The following is a 20,249-nucleotide window of genomic DNA, read 5'->3' on the forward strand; positions in this document are numbered from 1 at the left end:
AGAGGGCTGCAGAGAACTTCAGGGCAGTGGAGCACATGGCATAGGAGAGGCTTAAAGAAGTGATCTGCTCAACTTTCAGAAGAGGAGGCTCAGCCGGGATCTTACTGCCACCTAATAGAAGGGTGAGGAAAAAACACAGAGGTGCACACCAGGAGGAGGACAGCCCACAGGCACAAGCTGGAATATGGGAAATCCCATCTCTGCCAGATGAAAGTCTTTATAATGACGGTGATCAAACATAATTAATTAGCAGTTAAATTCAGTCAGTGCTAGACTGATAACATCATTCCAATTATAATAATTTATCAAATCATAATTATTCTGTACCTGGGCCAGTACAGAGAACAAAAAACGGATTTAAAAAAACTTTCTTAGGACCATGATAAATGAATGTTTGGACACACGTTCTTCTGTTGTTTTTTTTTAAATTGTAGATTTTAAAGAAAACATTCACTCCTTTCTGTTAAATCTTGGAAAATATTAAGAGGAGAAAAAAATTCTATTATTACTATCCACTCTGTAAGGTACAGATTGGACTTCAGTTCACAGATAAATCACAAAACCAAACACCACTTTAAAGTTTGAGTTACAATCCAACAATACTGGAATGTTCTGTTAGTACTGTCTTAGTAAACAAGAGATATTAGATTTTTTTTGATCTCCCTGGGATTTTTCTTTCTCTAATATTTCATGTTTAATGTTTATATTAAAAAATCATTCATCAGTTCCAGAGGTCTGACAGACTTTTTACTAGCCATGACTTAAGTAACACTGAGATGCAAAATTTACTTCCAGGATCTCACTGGAGTTAAAATTCTGTCAGACAAGAATGATACAGGTTTATAGAATCACTGAGGTTGGAAAAGACCTCTCAGATCATGAAAACCAACTGTAAACAGAACACTGCCAAGTCCACCACTAAGCCATGCCCCCAAGCGCCACATCTACATGGTCTTTTACATAACTCCAGGGATGGTGACTCCACCACTTCCGTGGGCAGCCTGTTCCAGTGCTTGACAACCCTTTCAGGGAAGATGTTTTTCCTAATATCCAACATAAACCTCCCCTGCAAAACTTTAGGCGTTTTCCTCTCATCATACCACTTGTTACTTGGGAAGAGAAAAACAGAAAAGAAATCGTCTGTCAGTTGTATAGAGCAATAAGGTTTCCCTCTCAGGCTCTTTTTCTCCAGATTAAACACCACCAGCTTTGTCAGGCACTCCTCACTTGTGCTCCAGACCCTTCAGTAGCTTTGCTGCTCTTCTTTGGACATGCTCCAGCACCTCTAATGTCTTTTTTTGGGAGCCAGTGGCCCCAAACTGAACACATTATTTGAGGTGTGGCCTCACCAGTGCCAAGTACAGGAGGATCATTACTTCCCTTGTCTTGCTGGCCACACTATTTCTGATACAAGCCAGAATTCTGTTGGCCTTCTTGGCCACCTGGGCACAAGCTGGCTCATATTCAGTGGCCATCAAAAAAGCACCCCCAGGTCCTTTTCCACTCGATGGCTTTCCAGCTACTCTTCCCGAATCCTGCAGCATTACATGAGGTTGTTGTGGCCCAAGTGCATGACCCAGCACTTTGCCTTGTTGAACCTCATACAATTGGCCTTGGCCCACGGATCCAGCCTGTCCAGATCGCTCTGCAGAGCCTTTCTTTAATTTGATTCTTAAAGAGATTTAAAGAGTTATAAAAGAGGATGTAAAGATTTTGTTAAGTTTAAAGAAGTCTAATTCTTACCTGAGATAGATCTGTCATGTGCTAAAGAAATAAGAGGCACACTGGCTTTCCCTACATAAGAACCTTCTTCCGTTTCACCATCATCAAATACATAAAAGGTTATGGATTCTGATTTTAGGTATCGGTCTAACTCTGCATTCATTGGCACTTGGAAACACATATGGTCATCTATTTGTGGGTTGTTGTTGCTAGCAATGATAGGAGTATCATGGTCTGCAAAATCAAAGAACTTGTAGACAACATAAGGATTTGGCTGAAGATGTTTTTTTCGGGATTGTAGATTGTTACAACATTTTATTGTAATGTGGAGTTCATTTAAATTGCCATCTGTTGAAGTGCTGACTTGGGCAGTTCTGAGTATCTGCTGCTTTAAATGAAAAAGAAGTTAAATTAAAACCATTAGAATTCTTATGCTGGCGAACTCTAAGAACTATATAAATAGAACAAATGACATTATTTCAACGACACTCCAACTACTGTTTAATTTAAAATGTCAAAATATTACTTGTTCTATAAATTCAGCGACATCTCTTGGGTTGTCGGTATAAGGAAATACGAAGTTAATCCTTTCAGGTCTGTGATTGTTTGCTTTATTCTTCTGAGGTTTTATGATCTACTTGTCATTTGATTATCTACAAAGCAGTGAAGACCACAGTTTTAAGAGTGATTCATATCTAGTGCCACTTTGAAGTGAAGGATTCTGACCTTGACAGTTATTCTGTGTCAAGAATTTTTTAGAATTGTAGTCCCTTTTATATATATATACTTTTAAATAATTAAAAGCGCACAGCAGATTCCTCTTGTTTTTTGCTTTCTCTCAAACCTTTACCTACATAAACAATTTACAAAAACTAGAACTCATCATGTGAAGAGTAATAATTAGTATTTGAGGTAAACTAAAAATCGCAATGATATCACAGGTTTTTTTGAACTACCTATCAGCATGACTTGTACATACTGTGGAACCCACAGTTGGCAAACTGAGAAATTCATTTTAATAAAAACTTCAAGATTAAGAAGAAAACAAATAATACAGCTATCTTAAATGAGTAATCCCCATCTATATCTCAAAAGACTCTCTTTTACTGTACTGTATTACAGCTACTTTCATTAACTGTATACAATTATCTTGCGTGTGAAGCCAGAGTTCTGCCTGGTGTATGGGGAAACGTATCAATTTGATTTTGTGCAATAAAATGTTAAATATTTTGTTTAAATAATCCACACTGAAATAGCTAACATGAAAGCCAAACATGACAGTTTGCACCTTTAAGAATCCTATTTTTGGCTACATACAGCATTGGGGGAAAAAAAAAAAATTATAGCTGTTTATGTACAGTTCATGTTTCCATGCTTTCTGCTGCTATATAGGACAGAAAATTATTCATGTATGTTTAACTAATGAAAGCTTAAATTTTGGAACACACAACTGAGGCTACTTTTGCAGCTGCAGACTGACAGAATCCTTAATATAATGCAGACTGACAGAACTCTTAATATAATGCAACCATCTGCTACAGCTTCATAAGTTTTAGTTTCCACCATGAAACATTTCTGAAAAGTGTTGTTTCAAGCAATTCTACAGAAGATGTTCTTAATTTCTGCCATTTTTCCTATTTTATTTTCTCCCACATAATCCATGTATTTCAGTTGCCATGTTTGAATTTGCAATTTTACATTAATTACAATAAAATGTGCTATTCCACATGCCTTACCTGTCAACTGTGTTTGGGTTAGCAACACAGCTAGAAATAACATAATCAAAAATACAGAAAACTAAATCACAGAATTTTGCATTTAACAAGAGCCAGATTTTGTGAGTTGCTTAAAATACTTTTGATTCTTTTAAAAATCAGATTCAAAGCAAATGTTACAGTTATTAAACATGAAGTTATTCCGAAATTGCCTACACTGACCTTTAATACAATTCATGCACAAAACATACTTCTCAGATTACATCATGAAATACACTCAGATAGTATAATAATATAAATTTACATTATGGAAAAATGAAACATTAATAATTAAATAATTAAACATTAAAGTTACTTCAGACTTATTGTAATTTAAACAGCTATAAGTAAAAAAAAAAAACCACACCCATTAGAAACTAAAATTTTTCAATTCATACACTTCAACCTGATTGTTTTTATTTCCTAACAATTGCTAAAGATTTTTGAAAGTCCATTCTTTTTCTGCTGTGACTCTTACATGATTATACAGTGCGTTTTACATATGCATTATACAGTGCATATTATCAAAATTCTCTTCATCGTCCATCTTAAAAAAAAAAGCTGATCTGACATGCAGCTTGTTTAATATTTGTCACTACTGAGCTAGAACAAAATGTTCGAAAATCTGGCACTTGCAGGCTAAAGAAATTTAATATACTAATTTTAAATATTCTAGTGAAAATTTTAATTTCCTAGTGAATGTCATTCCACTGCTACAGATATTTTACAGTTCAAGAACCTTCAACTTTTGTTAACCTTGAATGTATCAAGACTTAAACTTTTTGAAATTAAAAAGTAATATTCAACAGTTTATTCTATCAATATACGAAGTTCAAACAAAAACTTACCTGGGATGGTTGTTCATGTTCCCTAAAACTGGCGGTTAAATACCCCAGAGCCTTTGACCTCTCCTTGTAGAGACTAATAGCTTGATCCATAGGAATTCGTAACCTTATCCAGTATTCTACAGTACCATAATTTTGAATGTTTCCTTTGATTCCTAAGGAATAAACACATACATGATTTCATCAATTTTTTTTCACCACTAAAGTTCTTAAGTCAAAAGCTAGGAAACACCACAAATTGAGGATTAGTTACCTCACCACTACATATTATGAAAGCATTTGTGACATCAGATATGAAGTTCATGTTAGAAACAGAAACAACAATTCCTCTAGCTCTATGTATCTGATCCAAAACTGGCACACGGCCATTTTTTCATATCATAATCTGCAACGTTTATTGCCCAAGCTATAGATTCAAATTCTTTATTTTAATCTCTACAAAGCAAATAAAGGATAGGACGGTTTTGTATGTCAACAGTTGGAAATGTCCTATAAAGTGGTATGCAGTTTAAATCATTGGCAAAATACCACTTTAAAATGGCTTATTAAACCAGATTTTGACAGAAGTGGGCAGTCAGAGGTCTCTGCATAGACTGATTTGACAAAATACTTTTAAAAGAAAAAGTAAGCAGCACAGGATATCAATTACTTCTTAAACAAAAGGTTTATCCAGGCTATCTTAAAATTATTTAACACAGTGAATTAAAGGAAGAAAATGCACAGAACCAAAACCAGCACCTCCAGAGATGATGCTCCTATGTGAAGTATTATTAACTGTAATCACCATCGTTTACACCTTTCTGATGCCTTATGACTATTATATGAAGATGTCTGACTTAACACTTTAAATGAAAGCCACTGTAATCCTTTACTTACTCATAAGGAATGAGGGGATGTATTTATGACATGTGGGCCAGATATAAGGCACTGATGTTTGATTGTCTTATAATGCAGAAATGTTTATGTTTTGTTTGTTGTTTTTTGTTTGCTTAGTGTATATCCTGCTAGAAAAATTGCGTACCAAAAGTAGAACAATCTAATTTCACTTAAACATAAGACAAGTCTTACTGAAATTCCTGTATACTTCACAGTTTAATTAGGTGGGGACCCCTTAGTTCAGTACCAGTAACAGTCTCAGAGGATGAAAGAAACTTGAGTTTAACAAAACCACAATTAACAATATATAAAATAATAAAGCAAAATTAAAAAGAACATCAGTCCCATTTTAAAATATCTTCTCTAGAGTATTCATAGAGAAATTCTAACATGAGTAGGACTGCAATGCAATGAAGTACAACGCTCTACTACTTTTGTCCATATTGTTTTTGTATAATCTTGTTGAATAAAGTGCTACTATCTTTTACTAAAATTCTTTACGCGTGTAAAGAATTTAACAGATTCTTTACATGAAGTAACCCTTTGCAAGTAACATTTATGTAAAACAAAAAATCACTTGTTATTTTCAGAGAAGATTCTCTAATGCCATTTCCAGCATGTCACAAACTTCTAATGCCACATACTTCAGGATCACTGTATTAATACCATCTTTGCTGTCAGCCATTATGGGCAAAATTTTACCTGTCAGAGCTTTCCCACAACTGTAGGCAAAACCACCAGAACATGCTGCACATCCACCAGGAAAAATCATGTTGTTGAAACTTTTTTGTTTTTCCTTTTGAAACAGTAATACATGAATTCATGTTACTTGTTACTTAATATGCACTTAACACTTAAATACATGGTATTTGTCACTTAGAACGCTGCATCAAAAAGGGTATTTTTGATATGGTAATTACCAACTAAATTCGCTGTGCTGTAGATCTTCCCATTGTTTTCCAAGACTTTGTGAAGCTTTAGTTGACATGCAGCAATTGTTTCGTAATCTGTGCCATATGCATGATGAACCTCAAATGTGATGCTGTTTTGCTGCATATAGTGCAAAAAGCAGTCATCAGCCTGCACGAGATACTGAGAAGTGAAGTCATATGATGGGGTACGCCCATGAACTATTGGGGTTGCCTGAAGTTCGAAGTCATAGAAAGAGTAAGTACAAAAAGTTGCAGGTTCACAGACACCAAAAGCCTGTGTAACTGCAGAAGAGAAGATCACTTTGCTGATATGAATTTCAAAAAGGTTCTCTCCTCTTTGTAAATGTAAAGTTTCATCAAACTCATCCACTGGATCACCTGGCAATATTTCCGGTTTGGATTTATATGGTTTTGTACCATAGACGATATCTCCTAGTTGGGCTGCAACAAATAAAATAAAATAGAGCTACAACATGACCATCTTGTTTAAAAATCAAGTGTAATTAATGACTGAATAGAGAGGAAAAAAGCATAATCCAATTATATTAACAATGTTACTTTCTTAAAAGTGTTGCCAAAAAACTAATTACACATTTAAAGTCATACATCTGGTGCTCATTTAGCACAACCAAGACAACAACCAGTACAAACTGATATTAGCACAACAACTGACAACAACCAAGAATACCTCCACAATGTTGCTGCTTCAGTATACATAAAAATAGACACAGGCCCCTAACAATTATTGTCAGATTATTAGGGTGTTAACAAGCAAAAATTCATGCAAAAAGTCTCATGCAATGACCAAATAAGTATGACTATGCAAACACAAAAAGAGACTAAAGATATGTATGTTGGTAAGGTTGAACTATATATTTGCGAGGGCAAGAATACATTTGACCTCTGTCCTCTGTAATATCCCAAGTGGACAGAATTATCAGCAAAGATCTTTACATGTAAGGATCTTACAAACTGAAGTCATTAAACCAACATTTTAAATCCATCAGATTGAAATATTTCATTGGCACATTATACCATGACTTTGGGATTTTTAGCAAGATATGAAATTACTCTGTAATGATAGGGCAGCAAAATAAAAGGTTGACCATAAATGTTTATTAAAAAAAAAAAAAATTATCTAAGTTTGGTAGTTTCATTCTTATTAATCAATAGCTGCAGCATAAACTGCTTTGTTGAATTTTGTTTGATTAACAACTTCATCATTTAATTCAATGACACAAAACACAGATAATTCTGTATGAAAGAACTGACCTATTACTATTTTTAAGAATGGAAAAATGTTTCAAAGAAACACTGAAGAAGAAATTTACAACAATTATTTGCAAGACATGAAATATGAAAAAAAAAAAAAAGAGAAGAATGTACTTGGAAAATACCTTCCAGTTTTCTGATGCGTGCAGCTCTAATATCAAGAAGATGGACATACTGTTCCAGTTTTACCTCATAGTCTTTTTGTAGACTTTCCATCTTTTGTGTCACTGCTTCTACTTCATTCTGAAAAAAATTGGCATGTAAAAAAGACTTTTGAGACTCGTCTACACTACTGCTGCACATGCTTTTGCCTACAGGTTAAAATACAGTTAGATTTGAGAAAAGAACATTTAAAGTACACAAAACCAGCAGCAATTTTTAGTTCAGTAATACAATACAGCCATCAGTTGAAATTGCCGCAAAACCTAAAAACATTATTATGAAAAACCAACTAGTTATGCTTTCAGGACTATGCTCCTAAGAAGTTTTTCTAACGATTTTGTTATTTTAAACTTAGATTAATTGAATGAAAAGTCAAAATACAATTTGCAATTACCCAGCACAAGAGAGTAAAAGCAGAGTGTTCTGGAAAAGGAAGATTATTTGATAATACTGTTTTCCCTGTGAGCACCTGATAAGAGCTCAGAGATAATCTCAAGAAGGGGATCTGACCAGGGTGGGTTAAAAGACTAAAATTAAAGTAATTTGGATCTCATGCTTCTAAACAACGCTTTCAAAACCAGCAAATCTTATGTTACATTACCTATAAAGAGACTGGCTCTGTTGGTGAATCTGCAAGTCTTAATTACGGAAAATTTTAGAGCTACAAATGTTAAAAATGTTATCAGGTTATTTTCCACTGTGAGCAGAATTTAGTACCTGGTAATCTTTGTTAATTTTGTGCTGCAGAATTAACATATTCCTTGTCTTTTCCAGTTCTTGCACTGTTTCTGCATGTGTTAGTTGCAGCTCCCGCATGGAATGCTCTAAATCTTTACGGTTATCATCTTCTATTTTTTCCAAAAACACAAGGTCCCCATTTTCCTGCTGCTTGTGAACCTGGAGCAAATTTGGAAAATTACTGAAACACGCTTTTGCAAATATATCTGGAAGTATTTGTGTTTGGTTAAACATAATACTGGGATATAGTGTTGGAAGAACAGTAAGCATTATTTGGTAAATCTTGAGCATGTAGTAACACAAAAAAATACAAATGAGATAGATCAGTGTCAGGATTGCATTCTGTAATGTCATCTTGTGATTATCAGGAATCAATTAAAATGTATGAGATATTCAGAAGCAATCACTCCTGTCTATTCAGTGAAAATATGAACCCCTTAACGTATATGCCTTTTACATAATCAATAATCTTGCTTCAGTGAATGTACAAAACCTGTATTATTATTCTCAAGTCTACATTGTTTCTGTTATTAATACTGGAGTTTAAATTTTCATCTGGGTTTTTCATTTGTTTGCTTTTGGATTTTGTTTGCTTTACTTTCTTTTGTTCATTATCTTTATAGAATTATCATTTGCATTTCAGTAGCATAAAAAGATACCATTTATAGTAAACACTTAAGAAAATAAACCCTAACTCCCTGGAACAGTGGAAACTTAATGCACACTTATTTTTTCACTGATTTCTGCCCCTCAACCCCACTTCCTTTTCAATTTTTACAAGAGAAAAAAAAATAACGTTTTCTGGCTATTTTCTGTTTTAATAAACAAAATTGCTAAGCATTGCTGTATTGCATTTTACAATTTCCATGCTTATGGTATACCCCATAAATTAGAAAGAATTAATAAATAAACATATATTTTTAATAAACATTATAGGAAGAACTAGCTGGTGTGATAAGTTGTTTAACTGAGAAAAAGGAGGTTTTTCAAAAAAATGCTTGGGGATCTGGTTTCATTCTAACATCAAAAGTTAATCAATTATCTACATAAATCTAGATTTCATCCTGGCAGTTTTTTCATCTTCCCTTCTGCTTCACTGAAATCGAAAGATGATAAAAGCACACTTATGAGCTTGAAGCATTAGCTACTGAAAGATGCAGAAATAAAGCAGCCCTTAAAAAACTTAGGAATTGTGTAGAAAACATGTAATGATCAATCAAATGCAAAATATAGAGAATCATAGAATGGTTTGGGTTGGAAGGGACCTTAAAGATCACCTAGCTCCAATCCCCGATATGCTCATTCTTTGTTAGGTACCTTTATATGCAAGATGGCTTCACCGAGTTCTGCCACATCAATATCACTTTCCTGAAACAGAAATACTTAATGAAAAGGTGTTATCAGACATGAATGGATATTGAAGAAATCCGTTCAGAATAACAAGATGCTCACTAGACATGACATTTTGCTTGATAGCATGAATAAATAAAGTTATATTTCTGTACACTTTTACTTTCAAGAAATATTTGTGCTACGCATAAAATATAGAATGGGGTTTTTTGCTCATATTCTAAACAGAAACAGAGTTCACCTTGGGCAAAAACTTCATGAGATTTTTCAGTTCATCTAGCTGTTGCTTATGTTCCAGGTAGCGTAACTGCAGGTCTTTGTTCTCTTGCACCAGCTTTTCCTTTTGGTCTTAATGTCAAAAAGAAGAACAAAATATTTTACTTAATTCAACATAACTATAAAAATTATAAACCCACTTTTTCATATGAATTAATGCATGAATTTTTAATTTTTAAATCTAGAAACTAATTTATTTTGTATGGGGAAATCTTTAGTATTAACAAAGACACGGATAGAAAACTACTTCTCTTTGATCTGGTATAGGGTAAAACCTAAACAGGGGAAGTTTAGATTGGATATAAGGAAGAAATTCTTTCCTGTTAGGGTGGTGAAGCACTGGAACGCGTTGTCCAGGGAAGTTGTGAATGCTCCATCCTTGGAGGTGCTCAAGGCCAGGCTGGACAAAGCCTTGCGTGGCATGGTTTAGTGGGAGGTGTCCCTGCCCATGGCAGGGGGTTGGAACTAGATGATCTTAAGGTCCTTTCCAATCCTAACTATTCTATGATTCTATGATTAAACAAGAAGCAAACTATTCTTAGTTTCATTAAAAGGGAACTTACAGTGTGAAAAACCTACACTATGTGTATTTGTAAATAGAAAGATACGCCCAACTGAGTACAGCTTCCTGTTTTGGCTGAAGAGAGGAAAGAAGGAAGTAGAATATAAAACTTTGTCAATCTGAATGAGTAAACACCATTAAACTTACTGACAGAGGGTTACACAGATTCTACACAAACACCCACTCATGCATAGCTGCATCCACAATGATTGCTCAGTAAGATCTGAGAAAAAAACTTAAGGATTAGGTGAAATAATTGAGTTTTAACAACATACCTTCTTTCACATGAAAAAGTTTTAAAAGCAAGCTTTTCTCAAAATCATTGAGGTTTCTAAGGAACAAAAGCACTCTCTCACTTTTCTCCCTGGCCAAACTCCTTATTCTCTCAATAACAATTGAGAATAAGATCAATTGCCCCTTCTATTTTTTTTTCTGTGCTTTTTTGAAAGTCCCAAAGTTATAGTCTCACACCATGTATTTAAGTACTGTGAACTCACATTTTAGGTTTGAATAATGTAAATGTTAACTGCCAACCTAAGGTGCAAGTATTTGCCTTTGTGATTCCCATCTGCACTCACAGGATTTAAGAGCCTATTCTAGTGCTTTCAATCAAATAGTCCACAATGTCTTTTTAATCCTGGAATCTCTTCTGTTGACCCACAGGGCATGATGCACAACTTAATTATTTTTACAGAGTAGCTTTGCAGTTTAGAGTCTTAAACTCAGCAGGAAACAGGTGGTCGAGACACCAGCCTCAAGGATTTTGAAATGTTTCAAAAACTGACATCAGGGTAGTTTTAATTTTGCAGTTTATAAATTAAATGACATTTTCACTAAAAATGAATCATCCGTAATGCCACTGCTCCTATACACAGTAGCCTGACTTGTACATGTGTTGGGACCCCACAAGAATCACTTTCAATTCAAACACATCATCGCCAGTGAGGTTTTAATTCTCTGCAGTTATGAGGAAAATGCAAAGCATTTCTGCACTTGAGAAGAAAACTTAATTAAAACCACTAAAGGCTAAAAATTCACAAGTGAATAAGAGAACAATTGCCTTGTGAATGTGAAGGGAAGACAAGCCTTCATAAAAGATGGTGAAACACTTTACCAGGAATCGAGTATTCTCGACCCACCCAAACAATTTACCCAAAAGACCTATGTCTGTCTGTTGGAAGGTCTCCCACAGAGAAAATGGGCCCCTCATATTGATGTTTCTTTTCCCTGCATTATAAACTGAGATCTGAACTGGCACTTTTTTCTAGGGATAAGGAAACAAAATATCCCTTCCTAAGGCCTTCTATCTCATTGTCATGAATTTTCTGACAACAGCAAGATCAGTCCGCTCTTTATGTGATGTAAACCCTAGTGAAGTTTTGCATTCACTTTAAATATTCATTCACATTTGCTGCTTAAAAAGTTAACTTCGAGCCTGCAAACGGAAGGGAAATGAGCTTGTGTTCAAATCAAGGCAATTTCAACAGCTTGTTGAACCAAAAAGGGCCAATCTGTCAATGGCACAGCTCAGGCTACCTTAGCGCTGTCCATGCTGCCTCTCCAGATTCTCAACAGGGTGCATTTCTATGATCTTAAGGAAAGGTATAAACACAAGACATACAAGGAAAAAGGCAGGTGGAAATGAGTACTTCAGCAATAGCCATTGTGAAACAGAGGCGACAGGAAGGTCCTGCCATTCAGTTTTCCCATATAATTGCACTGTTTTTCATCAGGAGCCACTCCAACTTTCCATTAGTTGTTTCCACTTACAATACTATCAGCACTGATTACAGTATGCTTGGATCAGGGTTGGTGTTGTGTGCGGGCTGCTGCTTAGCTTGCTTCCCCTACTTCAACCCAAAGGCTGCAACTTACAGGGAAGAAGAGAGGGGAGAGAAGAGGCAATTCTCACACCGCTGGTAACCACATCCCACAAGAACACATCATCACAACAATATCAGGGGTTTCAAAAGCAAGGCTATTGACAGGGACAGAACAAGAAAGAGAGGAATCCACTGCCATGGAGGCTTTGGAAAATGCTACACAGCAGCTTGTGTGAGAGGCTACAAAGCCACGAGTGGAAGCAGACTACAGAGTTGCAAATAGCCCTGTTTTGATAAGGGCCTTAGAAGACACTTAAGGACACTTAAGGACTGTACAATACTGTACTTCTCAGCTGGAATCAAAATATGTATTGTGCCAATATCTGCAATCCTATTCAAAAGCTTAATCTGAATTAAACTTGCACAAAACATTTGTACCTGGTCACAAAACATGAAAATAATTAGAATCTTAATCAGCAAAAGCCTCTGCATTTGTTCACCTCCTACATAAATTCACAGAAAAAAATTTTCTAGACTGACCAGTACCAACCAGGTAGCAGGGGAGAAGCAAAGAAAACCATCACTGTCTTTTCCTGTAAATAGAAAGTACATGCTTCCAAAGCAAATGATACCAATTTTTCTTACTCTCCCATAATCTACCCATCATCACACGCCATCTCCCCTTCTTCCTTGCCAAACCCTCTGTTTGTGGAGGTCCAACTTAGGGCAAGACAGAATCATAGAATCATAGAATAGTTAGGGTTGGAAAGGACCTTAAGATCATCTAGTTCCAACCCCCCTGCCATAGGCAGGGACACTTCACACTAAACCATCCCATCCAAGGCTTCATCCAACACTGCCAGGGATGGAGCACTCACAACCTCCCTGGGCAACCCATTCCAGTGCCTCACCACCCTAACAGGAAAGAATTTCCTCCTTATATCCAATCTAAACTTCCCCTGTTTCAGTTTTAATCCGTTACCCCTTGTCCTGTCACTACAGTCCCTGACGAAGAGTCCCTCCCCAGCATCCCTATAGGCCCCCTTCAGGTACTGGAAGGCTGCTATGAAGTCTCCACGCAGCCTTCTCTTCTCCAGGCTGAACAGCCCCAACTTCCTCAGCCTATCTTCATGCAGGAGGTGCTCCAGTCCCCTGATCATCCTCGTGTTACCCCATGGAATAAAACGGGAACTGTTTTTATGCTGATATTTTTTTTGTAGTTTTATGGGCAGAAGAATTGTATTTAGGGAGTGAAATATATTTTTTCCTTGTGCATTTCACGTATCAGCTTTCACTGACACAGAATAAATATTTGTCCATTAAGACAACTACGAAAAAAACTGCATCAAGTAAATATTGTACTCTGTATAAAACAGTACTATAAATATGAACAACAAATACAGTGAGGCATGAGATTATACTAATGAAAAATAAAAAGTTTTTAGACATAAATACTAACAACTAAAGATACTGTATGAATTTATGAGAAGTCCTTGCTATATCTTGCTATAGTAATTGAAATCCTTGCTATGGTAATTGTTTCAACTTAGATTTTGTATTAGCTTATCTCAGCCTTTTGAGACTTGCATGAACCAACACTCTCAGAAAGATACAATGAATGTGATCCAAACAGATAGTGCAATTCATGGCTGAGAATCTAGGAGATATTCAAAATACAAGAAACACAAGAATAAATGTCTAGGGGAATCGGGGCAGGGGAAAGATGATAAAGCATCTGCAAATACCATATCCTAAAATAAAAAATGCACAAGCAAACATAGTCAAAATGCGAAATAAGTTGCTCTGTTTTCTGTCTAAATATATTTCTTTTGGGCATTAAAAATGCATTATGAAGTTATGGATAGAAAAATACTACTAAAAAATTAAAACTGAAATTACATTATCACTTCAAAAGAGAAACACTGAAGGAGGACATGGAAAAGGGCAAGATGATGTTAGTCCCTCTAGCACTAAGAATTTTCAAGACTGCATTTATTTTAACATCTTTCTTAGTCTGGAAAAGAAGTTCTGAAAAAAAAAAAAAATTTACATGCCAAGCTACCAAGCTTAGACAAGACAGTATTTCTACACCAGTTCTAGGCAGCAGGTTAAGGCAAAGAGTACTCCAGTTCTCCTGCTAAAGTGAAAGGGATGTTCAGCAAAGACAGGTATGCTGAAGTGTGTGACGAATAAACTTATACTTCCTAAATCTTGTTAGACAAGAAGCTGTAATCAGAACCTAGATATAGGCCTTGAAGGGTGTTACAACATCTCAATCTGCCAGCATGTTCAATTCAATAGGAATGGAAAGTGCAGTAACCTGGTGATCCAATTTAAGAGTACACCAGCCAATCTGTGGACGGGGTGGTAAAGTCTTGCCACTCAGGCAAGGACAGAATGACAGAAGATGGAACGTGTAGCCTGATTTTCCATGTTTATCTTAGCCAAACAATAGTATGGCCTATAACATTTTCAAGCTCTCAGTATCACTTTAAATTCTGCATTGCATAATCAAGGTGTCATAAGCAACTGTCTCTGTCAATATGACATAACTTTGTATTATTATGTCTTAAGGCACCTTATTTTTTTATTTTAGTATCACTTAAGGTTAATTTTGCAAACACTTGCTGTGGTCAAGTAAAATGTTTAAATATTTAATGTGGTATTTGAACTCGGTAGAGCTACTTGAATCTGAATGGTAAGTATATGCCAAACTCAAGCCATAATCATAAGAATTATTCACAACAAATTGGCCTATTTCATTCTATTAGATTGTTCACAGAAATGCACCATTTAAAAATACACATTTGAAGAATCAACTCTGAAAATACTTAGTTTACTTACTGCCTGTGCTCTCGTTTTATAAACTCTGCTGCCACAGTATATCACAGTAGTGAAATGAAAAAAAAGAAAGCATTGCAAGGTCTTAAAGATCCACTGGGAAGTTGTCTTATGGCATGAGAAAAATGCATAACGAAACAATCTGTTCAGTATATTACAGTAATACAGTTTTCTTCTAAATGTACACAGCTGTAAATAAAGATTAGTGTGTACTGAAAATACAAAAAAAATTCTGAATTCACAGTGTTGAAAGACAATTAAACATATTCAAGGGCCAAAAAAAGGCTTCATGTACCTTTGTACAGTAAATAAAATAGTGGTTTATAATTTGAGAGGGCCTGTCAGATAGTCCTCTTTTCCATAAGAATTTTCAATGTAGAGAAGTGGATAAATACAGAATAAAGAGTAAATATTAACCCAACAGATGAACATCGAATGCAGCTGGAGTTATACGATCCTCATTCAGCACAAACCCTGTACTGGATCAATTTTTGTACTTAACAGCTAGTCATAATTTAAGCATATTGATCAACTGAAAAGGCAGCTCTGAAATCACTGACGAGAAACTACACTCTTCTGGGCAATATACCTGAACTCCAACACAGGAGAGTCTCACATCATGAGAAAATAATAATTATTACAGAAATATACCTCTTTCTACTTTGATCTTGTCAAGGATTTCATTTTTGTCTGCTAAATCAGTCTCTAGTTTAGCAATTTGCAGTTTCAGTTGCTGTTCCTTTAATTTCCATTGCTGTTCATGGGTCATACTGAAGACACTGCGATAAAACATGTGGCATATGAAAAACTTTTAGAAATTAGCTTCAACAGAATATAATAAAGAAAAAAGCTTTTAGTGGCATAGAGACCACTGTCATCATGTCTCAGGAATTAAGTAAACATATGCTGGTCTGCTGCTGTTGAAACCAAGGCGCCTTTCTCAGGCTGCGGTTAAAAAACATGAAAGAGTGTGTGGGATGAGCAAAGGAACTGGCCTCAATTTAGAGCTCCAAAATCAGAAAAGTTGGCAGCATGCAACATTTGTGGGACTAGAAAAGGAATTCAGATGCATATCCCAGAGTAATCCACAATTCCAAACCTCAGCAACTGACAAAACCATTCTTTCCACATACAAAACCTCTTAATGTAGAGAACCAGGATCACCCACCTGATTTCTTTTAAATCTGTGAAACATGCAGAGCCTAAAGTCAGTTGCCCATTCAAAGAAATGTTGACCATAAAGTGACAACAGTTTTCTCATACTGTAAAACAACAATTCTGATACTGATTAAGCACATACAAAGTAATATTTCTCCTACTTTGAGAAATAAAAAACAGAGGTGGGCAAGAAATTAGAGTAACTCTTCTGCCTGTAACACATTAGTTACTTAGAAGTCACCAATCTCTGTGCAATAAGGATTGCATGGACACAGAACGAGAACTGCTGAAACCACAACAAAATGGATAAATCTGACTGAAATCAAATTAAATGCATTATATACTTTACAGTAGGTAAAAAGAGTAAGTAATGCAATATGCTTGCATGTAATTTAGACAATGAGTGCTCTGGTCTTCATATTATTACTATTCAATAATTGCATTCCTATAGTCTGGAAAATTGTCTTTCATCTTAACCAATCATAAACTGGTTTATTCAGTTTTGTACTCTCTGAAAAATCAGAAATTGTACGGTTATTTAGAAAAACAGAGTGAGTTCCTCTACTTTTCACACTGGTGAAGCTCACTAGTTAAAAAAAAAAAATAAATCTATAGTTAAATAAAAAAGTCTTCTGATATCTATCAATTTATCTCTCCCAGAGATTTATGCAACAAAAGCCTCAACCAAACATAGAAGAGAAGGAAATATCACAGAAGGACAGCCCACATAGCTTTACCTACTGTAGATGATGACTGAAAGAGAACTGTGTTTTGATGGCTACGACTACATAAAGTACACAGAAGTGCATTTTTATCTAATATATTTGAAGAATGGCCTTAAGATTAAAGAAAAAACATTATAGCATGAACTGTGGACTCTGAAGTATATGGCAAGAGTTTATATTCTTGATTTGTGATCTCCATAAAACCAGTTCTATTTCTCTGTATTTTGTCTTTTTCTCAGACTGTATCTAATCTCACCTATTTATACAGTTCTCTAGGCATATACCATCTTACAGTGTGATAGAGTGTCTTTTACAGCACACATAACCTTAAGCGATGCTTCTAAGTCCTACATTAATACTTACTTCACTCTGCTATAATTTTGGAGATAATGTGCAGCAAATATAATGCACTGAACCCACATTCATTTCCATAACACTGTACAGCTACAGAAGAGACACAGGGTGTTCTATATATATAATACTTTGACTTACCACTCGTCAAGGTTTGATTGGCTCCCATAAGGAAAGAGTAAATCTAAGCAAGATGCCAAATACCCTTAGTTGCCACACTTCCGAGCACGTTTTAAAATTTTAATGATCATGATACCTAGTTACATGTGCACTTGTTAACTTTAGGTAAAATTATTTCACATGAAGATGTAGCTATATGTTATTTTAGCTTTTCAAAAGGCTACTCTGGCAGAAAAACCATAAAGAATTACTCTGATAGTAATGCAGATTTTAAGATGTTTAAATGAGGAACGTTTTGGAAGACAGATTTTATCCAAGCTAATGTTTCTGTCAGTTTGAATTGAGTTGACTTCTGACATTTTCTTCCTTTGAATTTTAAGATTACTTTTACTTGAACTCATGTGGAATTTCTTTCACATTTACTGTACTTCAGTGGAGTTGGAGCCATCTGGGTAACTATAAATGGTCAACCACATCTGGCACCACTTCCTTTAGAGGGGGTTTAAGCATTGCTAGATTTGCATTACAAGGTCATATGAAAACAATTACACCAAACCTTTTATCCAAACAAATTGTTTTCTTGGATACTGACTAAATAATAAGAGTCAATTGACAGATTCATATTTGCTCTTTGTAAACTTTTCAGATCCAGCTCATCAGTCTTGCCTTTGGCAAAATTCCCATCAACTTCAAATGAATTTCCCCAAAAATAACATTAGCAAAGACTGCATTTATGCCTCTTTTTCTCCATTAGACAAAAAAAAAAAAAAAAAAGGAAGTATTTATTAATTATCTGGCACCTGTGGACACTGGCCTATCCACTGTTAGCAACAGGTTAGCTGTAGCGAAGTCACATGGTTCAAATGGGCAACAGAACAGGCTGGCCATGAAACAACAGTTATAATTAAATGAGCCATTTTTCTTTCTCATTTCTTGTTACCTATACAGTAACATGGGATGATGAAACATGAATCAAAGTTTAAATGGGAATATACACAAAAGATACATGTTTTTAGGTGAAAGGAAAGCCATGTGTAGATCACTGTTATGACAGAACCACATTTCAATGTGCCTAGTTAAATATTTTTTTATATTATCTCAGTAAGATTTTATTTAAACAGAAAATTCCAACACAAAATTATGAATTGATTTGTAAGAGGTATTTCTCTGCGTAATGGCAGAAGAAAATAAAATATTATAATCAGTTATATCTATAACATGATCAGACTTCAGAGAAATCTACAACGAACTTAAGCAAGACCAACTGCCCCATACAAAACTCTAAATACTGTGATTATACAACTGTTACAACTCACATGTAAAAAATGCTTTATACTTTTTCCTACTATAATTTTTAATTTCATCACAGAAAGTACAAAAAGTATAATAAATATTGTAATAATATTGTAAACAACACTTGCTATCACTCACATTGTCTTCAGTAATTTGTACTTTTTGACAGACATCACATTGACAAAGCAAACTTTAAGAGGGGAAAGAATTTTGATATGAGGAAAGACTTCAAGCATTTTGACAACTTTACAAGGCAATTATTAGCTCTAGGCCATTTATCTTATTTTCTGACCTTCTTCAATACAAAGGACATGGTTTCACAATAGAGGAAAAGCTTATTTGAAGGTCATTTTTTTCCTTTAATATGCCCGTGACAATTGACTATTATTACTTCTTTTCTGTACCAGAGAATTTCTGAATCATATCTGCCAATGTATTCTGCTTTGTATGCACTGCTGATTCAGTTCATACAACTTACTATGTACAGGAACTTTTGTAAAAGCTTACGTAAGCCCAGACAAAAATTTCAAGCACAAGCGCTAGAAGTGAAATGCTAGCTATTACCAAAACAAACAAACCGTCCCTCAAAAAAAAAACAATGGAGAAGCTAGCAAATATCAGACTTTACATAGGTCCACTAAGAAGTGCTGCAAGAACTCATACAAAAAATTCAAAACCCTATTTTCCCAAAATAAAATAATAATAAATAAAATAAACACAAAAGAATACATCTACCTAGATGTATTCTTCTTTCAACAATAACCCTAAAAAAATTATTAGAAATTAAAATAAGAAATGTTTGTGTTGAATGTTCAAAATAGACATCCACTTTTTTTAATTAGATATTTTTAAAAGAAGCAATTTGCTATTTTGAGAGTATTAGAGCAAACATGAAAGCTGCTGCTTTTCGACAAAACAGATGAAATGGACGACCATAAAAGTTTCCATATACATCTACTGATATGATGAACTGTAGCATGAATATACACACACGTGTTCACAACACACAATATGCACATTCAAGCACACAGTATATGAAGGCCTATTAAACAGGCCAGGAACCAAGTTTTGTATATGCAAAACCAACAACTTACCTGTTATACAGCTTATCATAGTCTTCCCTCAAGAGTTCCTTCTCTTTTTCTAGATCATTTATTCTTTCCTGTAACTAAAACAAAGGAGAAAGTTTCAAGAAATGCACACCAGAAAACAAAATTACAATGCAGGTGTAAAGACAAATAGTTAATATTTTGTCAGGCTTTCATTTGTTCTTTTTATACAACAGTACCTTAAGAGCTTCCAAATAACACTTTTTGTTTTTCTCAACACATGGATTTACTTTGGCCCAGACAGTCCTTTTTATATGAGCCTCAGACTAACATGTCTAGTTGAACAACAGTACCTATAATCACATTCTGCCCTATCAAAAAAAAAAAAAAAAAATCCATA

The 20,249-nt window shown here is 34.9% G+C and overlaps 1 protein-coding gene across 5 annotated transcripts in view; it reads right to left on the bottom strand.

Annotated features, from left to right (window-relative positions):
* Positions 1–20,249, bottom strand: part of RPGRIP1L (RPGRIP1 like) — an 80,637-nt gene that overhangs the window by 35,588 nt on the left and 24,800 nt on the right. For 4 of the 5 annotated variants that reach the window (XM_065664122.1, XM_065664124.1, XM_065664121.1 and 1 more), the window contains 9 exons: positions 19,895–19,968; positions 15,805–15,932; positions 9,893–9,999; positions 9,619–9,669; positions 8,281–8,460; positions 7,527–7,644; positions 6,118–6,570; positions 4,325–4,476; positions 1,744–2,110 (listed from right to left, as the gene is read on the bottom strand). In XM_065664122.1, coding sequence (XP_065520194.1) covers positions 1,744–2,110; positions 4,325–4,476; positions 6,118–6,570; positions 7,527–7,644; positions 8,281–8,460; positions 9,619–9,669; positions 9,893–9,999; positions 15,805–15,932; positions 19,895–19,968 — 1,630 coding nt within the window. The remainder of the gene's footprint in view (positions 1–1,743; positions 2,111–4,324; positions 4,477–6,117; positions 6,571–7,526; positions 7,645–8,280; positions 8,461–9,618; positions 9,670–9,892; positions 10,000–15,804; positions 15,933–19,894; positions 19,969–20,249) is intronic. The other variant, XM_065664123.1, reaches the window with a different exon arrangement.

Source organism: Lathamus discolor, chromosome Z, assembly GCF_037157495.1.
Source record: "Lathamus discolor isolate bLatDis1 chromosome Z, bLatDis1.hap1, whole genome shotgun sequence".
Taxonomy (NCBI): domain Eukaryota; kingdom Metazoa; phylum Chordata; class Aves; order Psittaciformes; family Psittacidae; genus Lathamus; species Lathamus discolor.